The sequence below is a fragment of the Sapajus apella genome, unplaced genomic scaffold (genome assembly GCF_009761245.1).
Source record: "Sapajus apella isolate SASKATOON/1434 unplaced genomic scaffold, GSC_monkey_1.0 scaffold38, whole genome shotgun sequence".
NCBI classification, from domain to species: domain Eukaryota; kingdom Metazoa; phylum Chordata; class Mammalia; order Primates; family Cebidae; genus Sapajus; species Sapajus apella.
In genome coordinates, this window is record NW_022436978.1 from 18,361,681 (window position 1) to 18,381,108 (window position 19,428).

A 19,428-nucleotide genomic window follows, 5' to 3' on the forward strand; every position below is an offset into this window, starting at 1 on the left:
AAAAATCCTTGTTTTGCAAGCAAAATAAGCTGGGATACCTACAATTAGTTTCTCTGTCTGGGGCCACCAGTTAACTGGGATGTTTTTTCTATTTTTCTCTTTCCTTTCCCCAAATAATCTGTTAAAGTCTTTGAGTTTACATGTATGTATTAAAATAATTATTTTGTCATATTTAGAAATGTACAATATTTTAATATGATCAAATATAATGTGAATGTCAAATGTTGATTGAGAGGGACTTAACCTGTTTCTTAGTTGAATCTCCACCCTTTATTGGAGCATAAAATAAATGCTGTTTTGGGTAAACATGTGGGTACTGAATCTTAGTTTTTATTATATGTGGTAAAAATTGAGCAAAATTAAATTTTTATAGCTGTTGGGTATATTAATATGGTAACTTGGAATTTTAGATTACAGGAAAAATTGAGAAATGTGGAAGCATTATATTTAAAAATTATGCTTATTGTTATCTAGTAAGTTTTGATCTTAAGAAAAAATGTAATATTTAATGGATGTAGAGTTTTTGTTTTGCGAGATGAGCATTCTGAAGATCGATTGTACAACAATGTGGATATACTTCACAGTGCTGAACTGCACACTTCAAAAAGGTCAAGATGATAAACTTTGTCATGTGTATTTAACTACAATGAAAATATTATTTAAGACCCCCTGCCACTACCATACAGTGTATAATACAAAGAATAAACTCTAATGTGGAATATGGACTTTAGTCAATAATAATGTGTTCATATTGTTTCATCAATTTTAAAAACTCTACCACACTAAAGCAAGATGTTAAAAATAGCAGGAACTGACTGGGGAAGAGAGAGGGGATATGGAAATCTCTGCTTTCTGCCCACCTTTTTCATAAACCTAAAACCAAAAAAGTCTATTAATTAAAAAAAGAAAGTTTAGTAAGAGACAAATCACACTTTTTGTTTTGTTTTGCTTTGGTGTTAGGTATCAGGAAATGTAATGACTTGCTTATTTGTAGAGTTTAATTAAAAAGAAAACAGTTTTTTAATAGCCTTTCTAAGAGTTCACAGGGCTCTTAAATTACAAGACTTGGCAGAGAGGAATTAGAAGATCATAGGAGAAGAGGTAAGACGCCCAAAACAAATTGGCAGAGAATGACAGCAACAGCACTGTGGTTTGTTTATAAATAGCTGTGCTAATTAAAATGAGAACTGGTGTTTTCCATGTTTTTTGTTTTTCTGTTTTGTTTTGGTTTGTTTTCTGATGCCGGTCTTGCTCTGTTGCTCAGGCTGGAACGCAGTGGTGCGACTGCAGGCTTGACCTCCTGGGCTCAAGTGATCCTCCTGCCTCAGCCTCCCTAGTAGCTGAAACTATGTAGACAAGCCCCATCATGCCAGGCTAATTATTTTAATTTCTTGTGGAGATGGGGACTTGCTATATTGCCCAGGCTGGTATTTTTTCACTTTCTATAACCTTATTTCTTAGAGGGTGCCTCCTCTATTGCCATCTGCTTTAGTAATCTGACTTAATTTTTAAAAGAAATTGTTTTAGATGTAGGATCTGGCTCTCTTGCTTAGGCTGGAGTGTAGTGGTATGATCATTGCTCACTGCAGCCTCAGACTCCTAGACTCGAGTGATCCTCCTGCCTTTGCCTCTGGAGTAGCCAGGACTACAGGCATGTGCCACCATGCCTGGCTAATTTTTAATTTTTTTGTAGAGATAAGGACTCACTGTGTCGTCCAGGCTGGCCTCAAACTCCTGGCCTCAAGTGATCCCCCCGCCTTGGCCTCCCAAAGTCTTGGGATTACAGGCACGAGCCACCACACCCAGCCTCTCATTTCAGATAATTGCCTGAATCTTAAATTTGGAAGGGATTTTGCAAGTCCTCTATAAAATTTAACCTACCCAAAGTAGCATCCTGACCTGATGCTCATTCAGCTTCTCCCTTTGCGCGTGCAGGGGCTGGACATACATTGTTGTGGGAAGTTGCCCATTCCTGTCACAGAGCAGCCTTACTTGTTACGCCACAGTGCCTCCTTACTAAGCTAACACTTTTGTCTTTAGTACTTCCACCGTTACTCTTACGTGTCTTCCAGTGCAACACAGACAAAGGCTAAAATGAAAGATCCACCCTTGTTTTCTTCCAGGCCAGCATCCCGGTTATTTGAACTATTCTTTTTACAGGAGACATTTCTTATTCCTGCCACTCTCCCCCCAATCACATTTCCAATTTCTTTCAAGATAGAGCCCATAAAGTTGAACATTGTATTTCAAAAGGAGGCTATTTAATGTAGAATACCGTGGATCTGTTATTTTTTGTGAGACTATTCATTCTGTTAATTTGATCAAATATTATTTATGTTCTTTAGCAGCCATACCATTTTTAGGGCCATACTGAATTTTTTTTTTTTTTTTTGAGGTGCAGTTTTGCTCTTGTTGCTGAGGCTGGAGTGCAATAGCGCGATGTCGGCTCACCCCAACCTCTGCCTCCCAGGTTCAAGTGATTCCCCTGCCTCAGCCTCCGAGTAGCTGGGACCACAGGCCTGTACCACCATGCCTGGTTAATTTTGTATTTTTAGTAGAGATGGAGTGTCTCCATTGTTGGTCAGGCTGGTCTCGAACTCCTGACCTCAGGTGATCTGCATGTCTTGGCCTCCCAAAGTGCTGGGATTACAGGCATGAGCCAATATTGAACATTAGACTAAAGTCTATGGCTCATTTTTTTGTGGGCTGTGGTTCAGCTGGAATCTTACACCCCTACAATTGATTTGAACATAATTTGTTAAACATTTAGTCTAATATTTAGGAATAATTTTATAGTGTTTTGAGTATGATCATCTATATGATCTCATTTGGTTCTCATAACAACCCCTTTGGGCTAAGTAAAACCATGTTACCCTCTCCATCATACAGAAGAGGAAACTCATAGCCAGAGAGACTAATTTGTTAATAAAGTCACCTAACTGGAGGGCTGTTGGACTGGAACTGAGGCTACATCTCAGGCCTTATGCCTCCACATTCTGTGTGGTGCTGTTATGTTGTGCTGCCTGTAGCTGTCTCTAAGTAAAAGTAAGACATTGTGGCTTTTGCCTGCTCCTGGTGAGTGGTGATTGTGGTTTTGGCGAAGAGCTCCCAGAAAGGCAACGTGCCTCATTCCAGGCCTTAGAAGCACCAGAATACATTTAGCTTCAAAAATGACAAGTTTACCTGGTACTCACACCTGTAATCCCAGCACTTTGGAGGCCAAGGCAGGTGGATCACTTGAGGTCAGGAGTTCGAGACCAGCCTGACCAACATGGTGAAACCCTGTCTCTACTAAAAATAGAAAAATTAGCTGGGTGTGATGGCGGGCACCTGTAATCCCAGATACTTGGGGGTTGGAGGTTGCGGGGGTGCTGAGGCAGGAGAATGGCTTGAACCTGGGAGTCAGAGGTTGCAGTGAGCTGAGATTGTGCCACTGCGCACCAGCCTGGGCCATAGAGCAAGACTGTCTCAAAAAAAACAACACACACACACACACACACACACACACAAACTTCATGATGGATTATGTCAGCACTATAAAGAAGTTCTTGAGTGGTGTGTAAAATATAGCAAATACAGAACCTTAAAAATGTGTTGTTTACAAAAGACATTGGAGGATTCATATCACATAACGTGTAGACCACGTGCCTATGAACTTGAAGTTTGTGCAAAATGTGGAAAGAAGACATTGCTATTCTGTTCAGTAAAGAACCAGGCAACACAGAAAATATTGAAAATAATCTAAGTTCCAGCCATAGAAGAAGCTGCAGAAGAAATGAAGAAAGTGATGATGATTTAGATTTAGAAGACACAGGAGGAGACCATCAAATGAATTAATATCACTGTATTAAAAATCAATTTAAATTAGCAAGGTGTGGTGGCATACTCCTGTAATCCCAGCTGCTCAGGAGACTGAGACCAGAGAATTGCTTGAACCCAGGAGGCAGAGGTTGCAGTGAGTCAAGATCACACTCCAGCCTGGGCAACAAGTGAGACTCTGTCTCAAAAAAAAAAAAAAAAGAAGACAAGAATGTGAAATTCTGACCAATTTCTGACAATTTCACAAAAGATGCTATGAAATCCTAATGAGGAAATCCAAAAAAGCTATGGAAAAATAGACAAATTTTAGACGTGAACAATAGAAGTTATGTATGATGTATTACCAGATACCACACTAAACCAGATTCAGAATTGATGGTTATATAAGAAAAGAACTAAGTCATGTAAAAATAAGATGACATTATTACATTGCTAGCCTCAAAAATTGGTCCTCAGTAAGTGCCTTTTGGTAAATGATCTCAAGTAAATGGCTCATAGCAAAAGTCGCATTTTCAAATAATGTCTAACAAGTGTATATTTTTATTTGTATCTTTATACACCTCATCACATTGTTTTTAACCTTTTTTCTTGTGAAATGTGCATACAGAAAAAAATGCACAGACTTTGTATAGAGAATGTAATGAATATGAAGGAAAGTCCATGCATTGAGACAGCCAGGTGAAGGGACCACCAGCATCAGAAGACGCCAGTGAGGCCTCGCTCAGCAGAACTCCATCTTTCTTCCCGGAGTTGGAATGATTCAGAACTTTGATAATCACATTCTTATTTTTTTACTAATGGTGTTTGTGTTTCTAAACAGTATAAATTAGATTTGTCTGGGTTTTTAACTTTTTATTTTGAAAAATATCAAACCTACAAAAAGGTTGCAAAATAGTTCTCAGAGCTTTTGCATTTTCTTCCCTTGCATTCCCAGTTGTTAGCATTTACCATGTTTTTTTTGTATCTCAATAGACGGATGGACACACATACTCGATTTGCTGAACAGTTTGAAAGTGTGTGAGCACTGGTTTTGAACCCTGTATGAACAGACTTCTATATATGTTATTGTGTATATTTTTCATTGTTATAAAATGTGTTGAGATTGAGTTAAAAAAAAAAAAAGACATTGTGAATAGGATTTTTTTTAAACTGTCCTCTATGAGAAGGAATTTGGTTCAAGTGAATAGGATTTTTAATCACCCTTCCATCCTCCCTAGTGAGCTGGCAACATTTTGTTTCTCTTAGTGACTAGGATTAGATCTGGCTCAGTTCATGTCCTGTTCATCCTGCATCCACCTGGTGATGTGTTGTGAAATCCCATGTTATTCTCGTCGATTCACGTTGAAAGAATAACATGGGGAGTATCTCTGTTTGCATTTCACATTTTACTGTGAGGACTTAAAGATTTCTTTTCCCAGAATCTCAATTTTTTGCAATACTGTTTGTTACTAGGACTTGCTTATCTCTTTTTCTCTGTATTTTCCTTCCACTTATTTTAACTGGTGTTGCTTCTTGAAACCTTATCACTGATTTTATTGTCTTTTCCAATACTGCTTCAGCATCTAAAATAACACTTCTAAATGATTTAAAATAATGATAATAGTAAAGACTGATAACGTCGTTTGCCAGGTAGTATTATAAATGCTTTGTATGTATTAACTCATTTCGTCCTTAGAAGAACTGTGTAAGGGTAAGTACTATTGTTATCTTCATTTTAAACTGAATCAAAGAGAAATCAGCCCAGTTGCCCAAGGTCACTGAATGGGTGGTAGAGTAGGGGTTTAAGAGACTAAAACTCATACTCTAAACTGCTGTGTTAAACCACCTCTCTCTAGCTAAGCTGTTCTCTTCGTCGCTTAGAAATTTATTTCTAAAGGGCATCTCTTCCTATACCTGTGACAATTGACTTTTTATCCTTGTTCAGTCTTGATGTATTTCAACTCTTATTTATAAATTATTAATCTTTCTGAGTTAAACTCTTTCCTTTTTATTCAAAAACACTTGACTACTTGCTCTGAGAGCATGAATCAAGAGCATCTTTGGTCTGTCTGGGGTAGTTTGCAATCCCTTCAAAAATGTTATAGTTTTTGAGCCTTGAAGAATGAATGCACATTTTCAAGACCAAAGGAACAGAGAAGTCATTTTAGGTTGAGGGCTTAGCATGCTCACTTGCTGGGAGGTGAAGGAACATTCCACCTTTGAGGAATTGCAAGTGAGTTCATTTGACTAGAAGTGCAAATTTTATCAAAAAGTAATTGGAAATGATGGAAGAATTTTAACATGGAGGTGACATCAGATTCATGCTTGAAAGGCCCATCTCAAAGCGCCGTGGTCTTTTGACAGGAGTGAAAGGTGGGCCAGAAGAGAGATTGGTTACGGAGCTGTCCCAGTGATTTAGTTAGAAATGAAGAATATCCTAATATAGGCCTTCCCAGTGGGGATGGAGAAGAGACAGATTTAAAAAGTCCTTAGGGGCTGGGCGCTGTGGCTCAGGCCTGTAATCCCAGCACTTTGGGAGGCCAAGGTGGGCGGATCACGATGTCAGGAGTTCAAGACCAGCCTGGCCAATATGGTGAAACCTGTCTCTACTAAAAATACAAAAAATTAGCCAGGCGTGGTGACACACACCTGTAATCCCAGCTACTCAGGAGGCTGAGACAGGAGAATCGCTTGAACCCGGGAGGCGGGGGTTGCAGTGAGCAGCGATCACGCCACTGTGCTCCAGCCTGGGCGACAGAGTGAGACTCCATCTCAAAAAGACCCAGCACGACCACCACCAACAAAAAACTTGCTTTGGTTGATTGCATCTGATGAGGAAGGAAGGAGTCTTTCAGGACACATTTGGGAATTGGTGGGTTTTTGTCATAATGACCTAAGGTTTCTACTGGCCATGGGAAGGGGGAGCAGGGGTTTGGAGGTAGAGGTGGTGCTGATGAGAAGTTGTGTTTCATTGAGAAACACTGTAGAGGGTGGTGACACTGAGAAGGAAGAGCAGGTCTATAAGGTAAGATAGGGCTCAGTTTGAGCCTTGCGGAGTTTAAGTCGTTTGTGGATACCAAGTTGAAGATGTCTTCAGGCAGTTAGATAAATGGTCTAGAATACAGAGATCGCTTTCAGATTTAGGGGCTGTTGGGGTGGTTGAATGTGTAACATGAACAATGGCATAGGTTTGAAAATCTGAGGGAAATTAGAAAAGTGTGACACACATTGTTAGAACACACCAACATTTAATGAATGAATGGAGGAAGAGGAGCACCAAGAAAAGAACATGAGAAGCCTTGATTGAACAGAGGGAAATCAGAGTGCTTAGCACCAAAGCTGAAGGAAGTGACAGTTCTATCAGGAAGTATGCTCAGTTCTCTCAGATTCTGCAGAGGAGACATCAGAGTATTCATTTAGTAACCAGAGGGTCTGATGACCCTTCAGAGTTTAATTTCATTGGGATGACAGGTAGACATTGGTTAACAGGATTAGCATGTGTAGGAAATGAGGAGACAGGACAATGAATGTAGACTCTAAGAAATTCACTTCTTTTTGAACTTTTTTTCGTGTGTGTGTGTGGGGGGGGGTTTCTTTGGGAGACAGTCTTGCTCTGTCACCCAGGCTGGAGTGCAGTGGCACAATCATGACTCACTGCAGCTTCGACCTCCTTGGCGCTATCGATCTTCCTGCCTCAGCCACTTGAGTAGCTAGGACTACAGGCATGTCCCACCATACTCAGCTAAGTCTTTTGCTTTTTAGTAGAGACGAGGTCTCACTGTGTTGTTCAGGATTACAGCCTGAACTTTCAAACACCATGTGCATACACGCTTGCTTTTTTCAGATTCTTACTTGGTATATCAGCTGACAAATGGGCATTTATAGGTGTCATGTGGTTTGTATTTGAATATTTCATTATCCTTATTTTATACAAATTAGTTGAAAAGGAAAAACATACCCTAGCAATATGTTTAATTCTCATAAATTTAATGCATTTAAAGTGAAGTGAATTAAGCACACTAATAACAGCAAATATTTAGTCTCAACTGAACATTTATGGCACTTAAACCAGACAATTATATGTTGAGTTGGTAAAGAAAAGAACAAAATTAACATGGAAGGAATATTGGGTATGGGGCTTTACAGACTGCATAGATTAAAAGGGAAGTGCCATTAGAAATTGGTGTTAACATTTTTTTTTTTTTTTGAGACGGAGTTTTGCTCTTGTCGCCCAGGCTGGAGTGCAGTGGCGCGATCTTTGCTCACTGCAACCTCCGCCTCCCGGATTCAGGTGATTTTCCTGTCTCAACCTTCCAAGTAGTTGGGATTACAGGCACCCACCCACCACGCCTGGCTAATTTTTTTGTATTTTTAGTAGAGATGGGGTCTCACCACGTTGGCCAGGCTGGTCTCGAACTCCTGACCTCAGGTGATCCATCCACCTTGGTCTTCCAGAGTGCTGGGATTACAGGTGTGAGCCCACATGCCCAGCTGGTGTTACGTGTTTTTTAGTTCTCTTAAAACATGGGCATCTAAATTTGATCTTCAGACAAATTATGTATAAAAGTGGAGGATTCTCAGTGCTATTTCAAGATTATCCGTGAAGGGAAGGAGAAAGAGGGTAGAGCCAGTGAAGGTGGTAAGAGATCCAAGAAAGATTTTTAAGAGATAAGTGATAACTTCAGCATGTTTCTTTCTGGAGTTGGAAATGCCAGAGAACAAGGTCAAGTTGGGGATATAGAGAGAGGAAAGTGAATCAATAGACAAGATTCCTTAAAGAGGCAGGATGGTACTGGATTTAGAAGAGAGGCATAAGGGGCTTATCCTTGGATAGAAGAAAGAGTTTTTTCACTTCTTTTGAGTTTGAAGGAAGATAGTGACGATGGATTTGAAGGTAAGTACATTTGTATGTGAAACCATAGGAAGTTTGTCCACTTAGCAGTTTCTGAATGCCTACTGTGTATTTCAGTCTGCTGGCTGAGGAGTATGTAGTCTCCATCGCTGAAGAAAGTTAAGGTTCAGTCTTGCAGATTTCCAGCTACCGTGTGTGTGTCCGTGGATGCCAGGGGTAGGGGTGGTTAGGTGTTGCTTTTTTCATGTTGTTGTGTTGTTTGTTTGTAAGAGATCTCACTCTGTCACCCAGGCTGGAGTGCAGTGGCATGATCATAGCTTACTGTAGCCTTGATCTCCTGGGCTCAAAAGATCCTCCTGCTTCAGCTTCCTGGAGTAGCTGGGAATACAGGCATGCACCACCATGAGCGGCTAATTTTTAATTTTTTTGTAGAGATGGGGGTCTTGCTATGTTGCCCAGGCTGGTCTTGAACCCCTGACCTCAAGCAGTCTTCCTGCCTCAGCTTCCCAAAGTGCTGGGATTACAGGCATGAGCCACTACATGCAGTCTGTAATTGATTTCTTACAAATCATCCATTTTTGACAGTGAATTAGCATCAGATTTACTCCCCCCTCTTTTTTTTTTTTTGAGACGGAGTCTTGTTCTGTCCCCCTGGCTGAAGTGCCGTGACATGATCTCTGCTCACTGCAACCTCCACCTCCTGGGTTCAAGAAATTCTCCTGCCTCAGCCTCCCAAGTATTTGGAATTACAGGTGCCCACTACCACACCCGGTGAATTTTTTTTTGTGTTTTTAGTAGAGACAGAGTTTCACCATGTTCACCAGGCTGATTTCGAACTCCTGACCTCAAGTGATCCGCCTGCCTTGGCCTCCCAATGTGCTGGGATTACAGATGTGAATCACCACACCTGGCCTACTCTTTGTTGCTTTTTTTTTTTTTTTTTTTTTTTTGAGACGGAGTTATGCTTTTGTTGCCCAGGCTGGAGTGCAGTGGCACGATCTCTACTCGCTGCAACCTCTGCCTTCCGGTCAAGCAATTCTCCTACCTCAGCCTCCTGAGTAGTTGGGATTGCAGGTGCACACCACCACGCCCAGGTAATTTTTGTATTTTTAGTAGAGATGGGGTTTCACTGTGTTGGCCAGGCTGGTCTCGAACTCCTGACCTCGTGATCCGCCCACCTTGGCCTTCCAAAGTGCTGGGATTACAGGTGTAAGCCACCGCACCCAGCTCTTTATTCCTTTTAAAAATTGGAGCAGCACTTGCCCCAGTTTTTGTCTTTCCTAGTCTCTCATGATTTCTCAGATTATGAAGAATGGTTTTGAGATGTCACCTCTTAATAAAAAGACTTTTAAGTTACTTAGGATGTAAGTTTTCTTGTGCTGGAGAGGTAAATTCACCCATAAAAACTAGATACTTTCTTAATTACTTTAGTTCCCTGAAAGAGATCGTAGTTCTCTGTCAGGTGATGAGTGTAGCTCTTTGCCACACAGCATTATTGCCTTCTCTACCCTTCTCTGTTCCATGCCCAATTAAAAAGTCATTTATATTGTCTTTGACAAACTAAAAAATTCTTAGTTTCTTAGGAATTTTAAGTTTTAGATGCATATTCTTAGTGGTCTCTTTGTGGTCAGGATCAGTCAGTAAACAGAGCATAAAGATGACTTAGGATTGAGTCGCAGTCTTTCACTTTCCAACCAGTGGACGAAAAAGGTGGACGTCCGGGATTCTCAGCTGGGGCCAGGTTTGCCCCTCAGGGGATCTTTGGCAGTCTATGGAGACATTTTTGATTGTTACCAGTGGGGGTTGAGTGCAGCTGCTACTGGCATGTAGTGGGTAGAGGTCAGAGACATTGCCACATTTCCTATAGCACACAGGGCAGCCCCTACAACAAAGAGTCATCTGGCCTAAAATGTCGGAAGTGCCCAGGTTGAGAAACCCTGGTTACAGTAACCAGTATTTGAACACTTGTGAGCCAGTATGCTTAACTGCATTACCTAATTTAAAACACAGAATTCCCCTGTGAGGTAAGTGGTATCATTTTTGCCCTAAAGGCCCTGGTCACTTTTGAAGGAGGAGGATACAAACTTTGGACTCATTTGTATAGGAAATTTTTAATACATACGTATTCCGGATACAAGCTTTCTATTTTTGGGCTTTCTTTTGTTTTTGTGTGTATTTTTGTTTTTATTTTTGGAGGGACAGATACTCATAGCATTTAAGTATATAATTTATTTTTAATATTTCAGATCTAGAAATGGCCATTGCCTACTGGAACTTAGTGCTTAATGGAAGATTTAAATTCTTAGACTTATGGAATAAATTTTTGTTGGTAAGTTCAAATGTTCTGCAGTTCGCTGTTTTCTCTAAGATTCTGCCGTTTCAAGATAAATTAACATAATGTATTGGATATGGAGTGAGAAGCTTGATTCCCAGCATTTTGTTACACAGCTACTCTGCATTCTTGTATTTAGAATTGTCCAAACTTTTCCAGCTCTTTTTAGTGGTACAAATGTATTTTGTTTTCATTTTTTTAAATAGGAACATCATAAGCGATCAATACCAAAAGACACCTGGAACCTTCTTTTAGACTTCAGTACAATGATTGCAGATGACATGTCTAATTACGATGAAGAAGGTAATGAAAATTTTTGCCACACCAACTTTTTTTTAACCTGCTGTTTTATCTCTTTTTATCACACACCCCTGAACTTCTTATGTGCTTTTGTTTTCTTCAGAGTTGGATTTCCCTCTTCTGAGCATTTTTTTCTTTTTGAGACAGTCCCACTCTGTTGCCCAGGCCTGAGTGCACTGGTTTGAGCATGGCTTGTTGCAAGTCTTCAGTCTCCTGGACTCAGTGATCCTCCTGCCTCAGCATCCCAAGTAGCTAGGACTGCAGGATGGACCCCGATGCCTGGCCAATTTCCTCATGTTTTGTAGAAGTAGGGTCTTACTCCCTTGTACACCTGGCCTCAAGCAGTCCTCCTGCCTTGGCCTCCCAAAGTGTTGGGATTATAGGCATGAGCCACTGTGCCCAGCTCCAAGTTTTTTTTAATGCTCTTCTGAATGTATGAAATACCTTCATACATTTACCAATCTATATTCTTCTGCCTCCTTCAATTCCAGCTCAGTGTTCATGTCTTCCAGAAAGGCATGAGTAATTTTTATCCATGTTTTAGGTTTTCAGTTTAGCAACCTTTTTACTTCTTGATGTGTTTTTATAATTATTCGTTTTTTTTTTTCATTATCTGTTAGTCTTCTGTGTAAGCTTGTTTGTAAACTCCTTAAGTTCAGTGACTTTTCTTTTTTTTTTTTTTTTTTTTAAGAGACGGAGTCTTGCTCTGTTGCCTAGGCTGGACTGCAGTGGCTCGATCTTGGCTCACTGCAGCCCCCTCCTCCTGGGTTCAAGCGATTCTCCTGCCTCAGCCTCCTGAGTAACTGGGATTACAGTTACCTGCTATCATACTTGGCTAATTTTTTGTATTTTTAATACAGACAGGGTTTCACCATGTTGGCCAGGCTGGTCTTGAACTCCTGACCTCATGATCTGCCCGCCTGGGCCTCCGAAAGCGCTGGGATTATAGCTGTGAGCCATGGTGCCTGGTCTTTTTTTTTTTTTTTTTTTTTTTGAAACTTCAGCTGCCTAGTATAATACTACTGGCATTCAGTAAATAGTCACTGGTTGAATACTTTTCTCCTGTTTCTTCATATATGTGTAAAGGTGGCACTACCATCCACTACCAGGATGTGGACTTTTATTTTTCTGCATGTGGCACTGATTTCTTAATACACGTTTCCCTAGCCCCACTTGAGAACCAGCGGGATACCTGATGGAGCTATTTTTTTGAAAACCCCCCTGTGATCTTGGTGTTTTTAGAAGTGTCCTGGAATCATTAAGGCTACTCAGGGATGATGTTATTTCTTCATTTTCATTGTCATTTAGAATCCTCCTTAAAAAGTGAACTGTTTAATCCTGCATATGTCTAATAATGGTGCCTTCTGTTAGGTTTTACATAAAAATGAAGAGCTTTCTGACTTGGGGATGTGAATGTGTAGAGGCATACATATATGCAATTTACACTTTTTAGTTATGTATTAGCATGAAATAGGATGGAATTCCACACTCCCTGTTAATTTCCTTTGTGAGATTGCCACAGAATGCTGGAAAATGTGTTTTCCTCTCATGCCTTCAGCCCTGGCAGCATGCTCTCATGTCATGCCCGCCCTTTGGCTGCCAGTTTTGACCAAATTACCTCCATTGCCTGACTGCAGTGGCCTTCAGAAAATCATATTATTGATTGGTTGCCAGACAAGTTACTTCTTATCACTCCAGGAACAACCAAATGTTGGAGTAATGAATCACAAGAAATATAAGGAATATTTGGGGTAAAAACTCCAAAAAGTTTGAGTTTTGAAAGACTTAATCATTGGTAATAGATAAGAATGATGTACTTTAATGCTTATGTGAGGAAGTCTTAAAGAAAAGGGTTCTACTAAAATGTTAGCCTTATTTCTCTTTTCTTTTCCCTGCTCTTTCTTTCATATTTTTTCTTTTTTCCAGGAGCATGGCCTGTTCTTATTGATGACTTTGTGGAATTTGCACGCCCTCAAATTGCTGGGACAAAAAGTACAACAGTGTAGCACTAAAGGAACCTTCTAGAATGTACATAGTCTGTACAATAAATACAACAGAAAATTGCACAGTCAATTTCTGCTGGCTGGACTGAACTGAAGATCAATCCTCACAATTCAGACAGAGGGTTGAGACAAAACTTTAAGGATACATCTTGGACCATATCGTACTTCATTCTTCTAATGGTGGCTTGGGCTTGTCTGCTAGTCTGGCCGCTCTAAACATTTATAATTCCAACATTGGGGATTTCATCTTCTATCTGTGGACCATCCTAGTTTATTCTCCCATAAGTCTTAGAAGCTTTATGGTGATTATTTTGAGGTTTTCATTCTCGCGTAAAGCACAATGCTGTCTTCATCAGAAAACAGTTGGCATAAGAATTAAACATATGAACATCACAAAACAATTTATAAAAACTTCTTAAATATACGCTTTGGGCTAGTTGCAAAGACTGCTAATAGCACTTCCAATGAGAGTGATATATTTAAGTGTACTGGATCTGGAATGGTGTTTTGGTTTGGGGGGAGTTTTTTTTTTCCTGGCAAATCACATGTGTTGTTGATGTGACTAGAGTATCTGATGAAAAACAATGTCAGAATAACCAACATGAAAATTTTTTAGGATAACTTGGTGCCTACCTGAAAAATGTATTGTGTTTCAGACTCTTGATTTCAGAAGGTTCCACAGAACTAGTCTGTGCTTACCGTACCCACGTTTATATTTCGTTGCCCTGCAGGGAGGTTTTATTTAGCAAATGTCTGCATAATGTTAGATTCTTCTCCTGTCTACGTTATGCACTACATAATTGGACTTCATTATGCTTTTGAAATGCTCATCTGCCTGTCACATAAGTTCAGCTATTTAATTTGTTTTGAATGTTTTGGATTGCCACACAATACAATATTCTAAATTTAGGCATGAGGGTTTATTTTTTGTTTTGTTTTCCTTTTTTTTTTGTCATCGCACTATGGAACACAAGTGACATTCTCGTTAATTTATAAGATAGTAGAAGTAAAATTTTGAAAATGGTTGGATGAGCCATGAAGTTCAATCTTGATGATACAGGTACTGCTCTTTCAGACAAGTAGTCCATTTTCGATGACTTCTTATTTTGTTGAAATTGCTTTAACTGCTAATCACTGTGGTTGCCAAATATTTACTTTAGGAGCAAAGATTTTCAAACAGGCGTCCATGATGCAAAATACCGATCTGGCTTCTAGTCTCTGCTGTTTTGTTTCACTCAGATTAGCTCAGTTTTCTCATCAAAGCAAATGCTGTCTTGTATGTATTTTTTTCATTACAAGACCCATGAGCTGCTTTTATGCTGAAATGGTCATTTCTCTGTTCACTTACTGACACGTGAAGAAGGGTTTTTTGCATTCTTGAACATTTCCGTAAGGCAGGCTAGAAATGTAGTACTTCAAATGGTAGGTGATTATGGTCTTTCGATAGGAATAGATTGTGCTTGGTATCTCCAGGTACTCTCTCTAAGGCCTAGGGTTGATATTAACAAAGGAATGTACTTCAGAGTAGCAGTACATTTTATGCAAACATGGAAATTATTTTAAGAAACAATGACATGTTAAAACTGCTTTTTATTTACATGGTTTTGAAATAGACTAGAAAGCTTTCCCTATGGACATATTAATATTGCAATCATAACTTTAATTAATGAATGCAGTTTTACCAAAAGAAACATTTGAAAATTTCTCTTCAGGCTACTGCAATTGGTTATTAAAACAAAAGGAAAAAGAGTGATCCTGCTGCTTTCAGTGTTTCCCGATTTCATTTTTGTAAATACAAAGAGGAACTTCAATTATGAGAAATTTTTAAAAGATATATATATATCTATATATGTACTGTTTCCTGTCTTGAAGATTTTGAGTTATGGTTATTGTTTTCAGATTGATTAATTCTCATATGCTGTGTTTTGAAATGAGATCCCATTAGCTTTTTTTTTTTCAATATAAAGTGTTTTCTTTAAAAGTCTGATATTGGTTCGTGGCCTAGTGCCTTGGATTTTACATATTTTTCTTTTTAAATGCAAAACCTTTTCAACAAAATAGTGTTTGTCATCAGGTTGGTACTAAACATTTATAATTACTGTGTAATTATAAACAAAAATACATAAAGCTTTGAATATAATTATGTAGCATAAAAGTTAAGGTTGTTCACTATGATGGCATCTTAGAATTAAACAACTTTTACTAGGGCTGAAAAGAGAAGACTGATTTAATGTGGTATGATTATTCTGAAGGTAAATGTCTGGTTGCAGGGAATATTTTGTACTAAAAAATGGTTACACATATGGCTGTGTGTGTTTGAGTCTGTGTCTGCGAGAGAGCCAGGGAGAGTGAGAGGGATTGACAGAAAGGGAGAGACACACACCCCCTTTGAATTGCTTTAATTCTTAAGTGTTTTAGTCCTCATTTCGGTCAGCTCCCCATGCTGATTCTTTGTTTTCAACTGAACCATAGGTACAGTTTCCTTTTTGCCAAATGTCAAAACAGGTACACATTTTAAAATGTAATGCTTTTTAAATAGTAAAATGTATAAAATTAGAAGTGCCCACATATTAAAAATACTTGAGATGAAGATTATCTTTAGTGAATATCATCTGCATATCTCTGTAAGTTCAACTGTGTTTCTTACAGTCCCTGTCATATTACCAACAGAGGCAATAAAAGCTTCAGTGAAATTGCCATGACTAAATCTTTTCACATATTTCAGTGTATTTTTTTATAGATTTAAAATATACCTGTAGACTCTTCCCGGAGGAATAACTGTTCATGGAAAGAGCATTGTAATGGCATGTTTTAGGGACGAAAGACATGCCAGATCTTGTTTACTACGTATAAAATGTTTACAACTCTATGGGGCTGCTTTAGTAACAATTCTGTACTTCTGTAATATGGCATTGTAAGTACCTATCCTTCCTAGACTTTTAAAAAGTTTTAATGAGAGAAAGTAAATTTACTCAACAAAATAACATGAGAAACCTTTTACATAGTGTCTTTACTGGGGAATTCTTATTTAAGCAAGGTACACTATTTTTTCCTCAGAAAGACTTAAGTGTTCATGTATTTTTTATTTGATGATAAGATAGTAGTAGCTAACTTAATGTACACTTTGCTTAGGTTTTGAAACATGTTACTATTAAGACTGCGTATTGTAAAACTTCTGTAATTTTCACATACGAATGACAGGAGAAAGTTAAACTTAACTGAAGGAGCTTTGGAATAAAAAGGAAGTGATGCTGGGGAAATTTACCATGGTTCACAAAGTATGCCTTTGTAAAACGGAATCAACTTCTAGCAAGAATTAATTTATGCAGTTCTAAATGTTAAATTGTGTATATTTAATAGAAAATACTTATCTGGCACCTCAGCAGTTTTCTTTAAATGTTACCTTATACTTTTAACAGTATGATTTATATTGAATACTTAGATGTTTTCATAAGATTTTATCAAATTTGATAATGTAATGATAAAATGTTTTTAAAATGTGAACTATTTGACATATAAATGAGGACACAAAACCTGAATTGTGATTTCTACATAATGTGATAATTAGGGTTCAAATTATCAGTCATGATTTAATTGATTATAAATGAGTGTATTTCTGAACTCTTTACTGCCTCCATTTTCACAGTCGTAATATAGCAATAATTTCTATTTTTATTTCATAGAACTGTGGTGAAGTTATCATGACACCTTTGTCTTTGACTTCTGAGGGAAAGGGGTGTATATTTTGTAGTTAAGATAAATTTTAAAATTCCTAATAGTACAGATGCCCTTTTCCAGGTTTATCTTTCCTATTTGTTGCCATTTTTCTTAAATATTTGCTTTATTTGTACCTGATTTCTGGAGGCAAATAGTGCTATTTTTTCAAACTCGTAATACAGTTACATAAATGATTTTACCAGAGCATTCTTGCTATCTTATTTTCTTTCCTACCTGTTGAGTAAGTAGCATTTCTTGCTCACCAACTCATTTATTTGACAACGTTTCACTAGGTTCAATGTTTCCTATTAATGTGATTTTTAATTTTCCTTTGGTTGATTTTTAAAAATCTGTCACAGGAAAGTTGTGATAAAAGATGTGCAGCCTTTGTAGTAAGTGGAATCCCGATCAGCAATGTCTTTATGGAGTTGTAAAGGGAAATTATTTAAAGGGAATCATGTTATAGTTGTCCATTTCTTAAATGGAGATTTTAAGCGTGTTTTAAAGTGTATCCCAAGTTTCTGTTTACTCACAAGTGCTGCATGATTGTTTAAGTTTTGTAGTTGGCGCTGTGCAGAAATCAGGTATGTAGCTTGTCATCATTTAGAGCCTTGGTCTTCAAGCTGTAACTTGGGGCTGCTGTCTTTCATGAGGCGGGGCCGTCGCGGGCAGGCCCTTTCCACCTCCTTGTATCTGTTGTAGGCTATTAGCATTTCAGACTAGATTTGGTTTTGGGGAATATAGTTTAAAAAAAACTTTAGAGGGACTTTTACCTCTTTGGTAGATCTGTCAGTGGAATGGAAAGAAATGGAGCTAACTGAAATTAATGTCAGCCTAAGCACTGAAGGCAGCACTGCTTTGAAAAGAAGAATTTTGAACCCACAGTAAAAACAAAGCCCGATTTGAAACAGTGACGTGTTTGAAACTTACAGGCAGCATGTGGGTGGCTTAGTGAGCAAACAAACATATTCATTTTATATTTAAAAGTATGTATTGAAATGCGTGTTCATATGAATATTAGAATTTTATTTCAGGTCATGAAATATTCTGAGAAAACCTTGTATCTAATGGAAAACGTGGGCAATACCAAGCAAGAGATTTTTACAAAAGAAATGCTACAGGGCATAAGGTTGGGGGAAGACCAATTAATGAAATGGCTAAGGGACAATGCTAAAAAAACAGTTGACAGTGATTTTGTCACATAATTACATGACGTAGCTGAAAGAGCAGTATTTAGTAAGATTTAGACATGGGTGTACTTGGAACCCTTTGAAAGTGGCATGTTTAGCTCTCAAGCAACTGCTGATACTCTTAATCCTAGTAGTACATTAGACTTCATTGTGCTGACTGAATATATCAAATGAATGGGCCATGAGCCAGAGCTTTAAAATAGTCATTTCTGCCGGGCGGGGTGGCTCACGCCTGTAATCCCAGCACTTTGGGAGGCCGAGGCGGGTGGATCACGAGATCAAGAGATCGAGACCATCCTGGTCAACACGGTGAAACCCCATCTCTACTAAAACTACAAAAAATTAGCTGGGCATGGTGGCGCGTGCCTGTAATCCCAGCTACTCAGGAGGCTGAGGCAGGAGAATTGCCTGAACCCGGGAGGCGGAGGTTGCCGTGAGCGGAGATCGCGCCATTGCACTCCAGCCTGGGTAACAAGAGCGAAACTCCGTCTCAAAAATAAATAAATAAATAAAAGTAAAAATAAAAATCATTTCTAAAACTTTGTTGTAATAGCACTTAAAAAATTGCTTCGTGTAATTTACACCCCGTAAAATTCATCCATTGTAAATGCACAATCAATTGGTTTTAGTGCATTTAGAGTTGTGCAGTCCAGTTTCAGAACCTTTCCATCAGCCTCCAAAATTACTCATGCTGCTCTGCAGTGAATCCGCTCCTGCCTGCAGCCCCAGGCAGCCACACTGATCTGCTTTCTGTACAGATTTAGCCTTTGTAGAAATTTCACAGAAGTAGAATCATGTAGTTAGTCTTGTATGTCTGGCATCTTCCACTTAGCATGTTGTTGAGGTTCATCCGTGCTGCAGCACACACCTGTTGTGCGTCGTCCTTAGCTGCTGATTTCGTGTTCAGTTTGGATATGCTGCATTTTGCTTATCCATTCACCAGTTGATAGACAATTGACTGGCCTACAATTAGTTTTTTAAAATTATGAATAATAATACCATGAACGTTCATAAGTACATCTGTGTGGACGTTTTCATCTCAGATTCCTGGCTGTGGAATTGTCAGTTTGTGTGGTAAATTTATATTTAACATTTAGAAAAGTGCTAAACTTTTTCCAAAGTGGCTGTACTTTTAGAAATACTCCTGCCGGCTGGGTGTGGTGGCTCATGCCTGTAACCCCAACACTTTGGGAGGCCAAGGCGGGTGGATCACAAGGTCAAGAGATTGAGACCATC

At 38.8% G+C, this 19,428-nt stretch overlaps 1 protein-coding gene across 4 annotated transcripts in view; it reads left to right on the forward strand.

The window, feature by feature from the left end:
* DCUN1D1 (defective in cullin neddylation 1 domain containing 1) overlaps positions 1-16,960 on the forward strand; it is a 38,213-nt gene extending 21,253 nt beyond the window's left edge. For all 4 annotated transcript variants that reach the window (XM_032298491.1, XM_032298492.1, XM_032298490.1 and 1 more), the window contains exons 5-7: positions 10,897-10,979; positions 11,189-11,285; positions 13,209-16,960. In XM_032298491.1, the coding sequence (XP_032154382.1) occupies positions 10,897-10,979; positions 11,189-11,285; positions 13,209-13,288 (260 nt within the window). In that variant the 3' untranslated portion in view covers positions 13,289-16,960. The remainder of the gene's footprint in view (positions 1-10,896; positions 10,980-11,188; positions 11,286-13,208) is intronic.
* Positions 16,961-19,428: the final 2,468 nt, after the last annotated feature.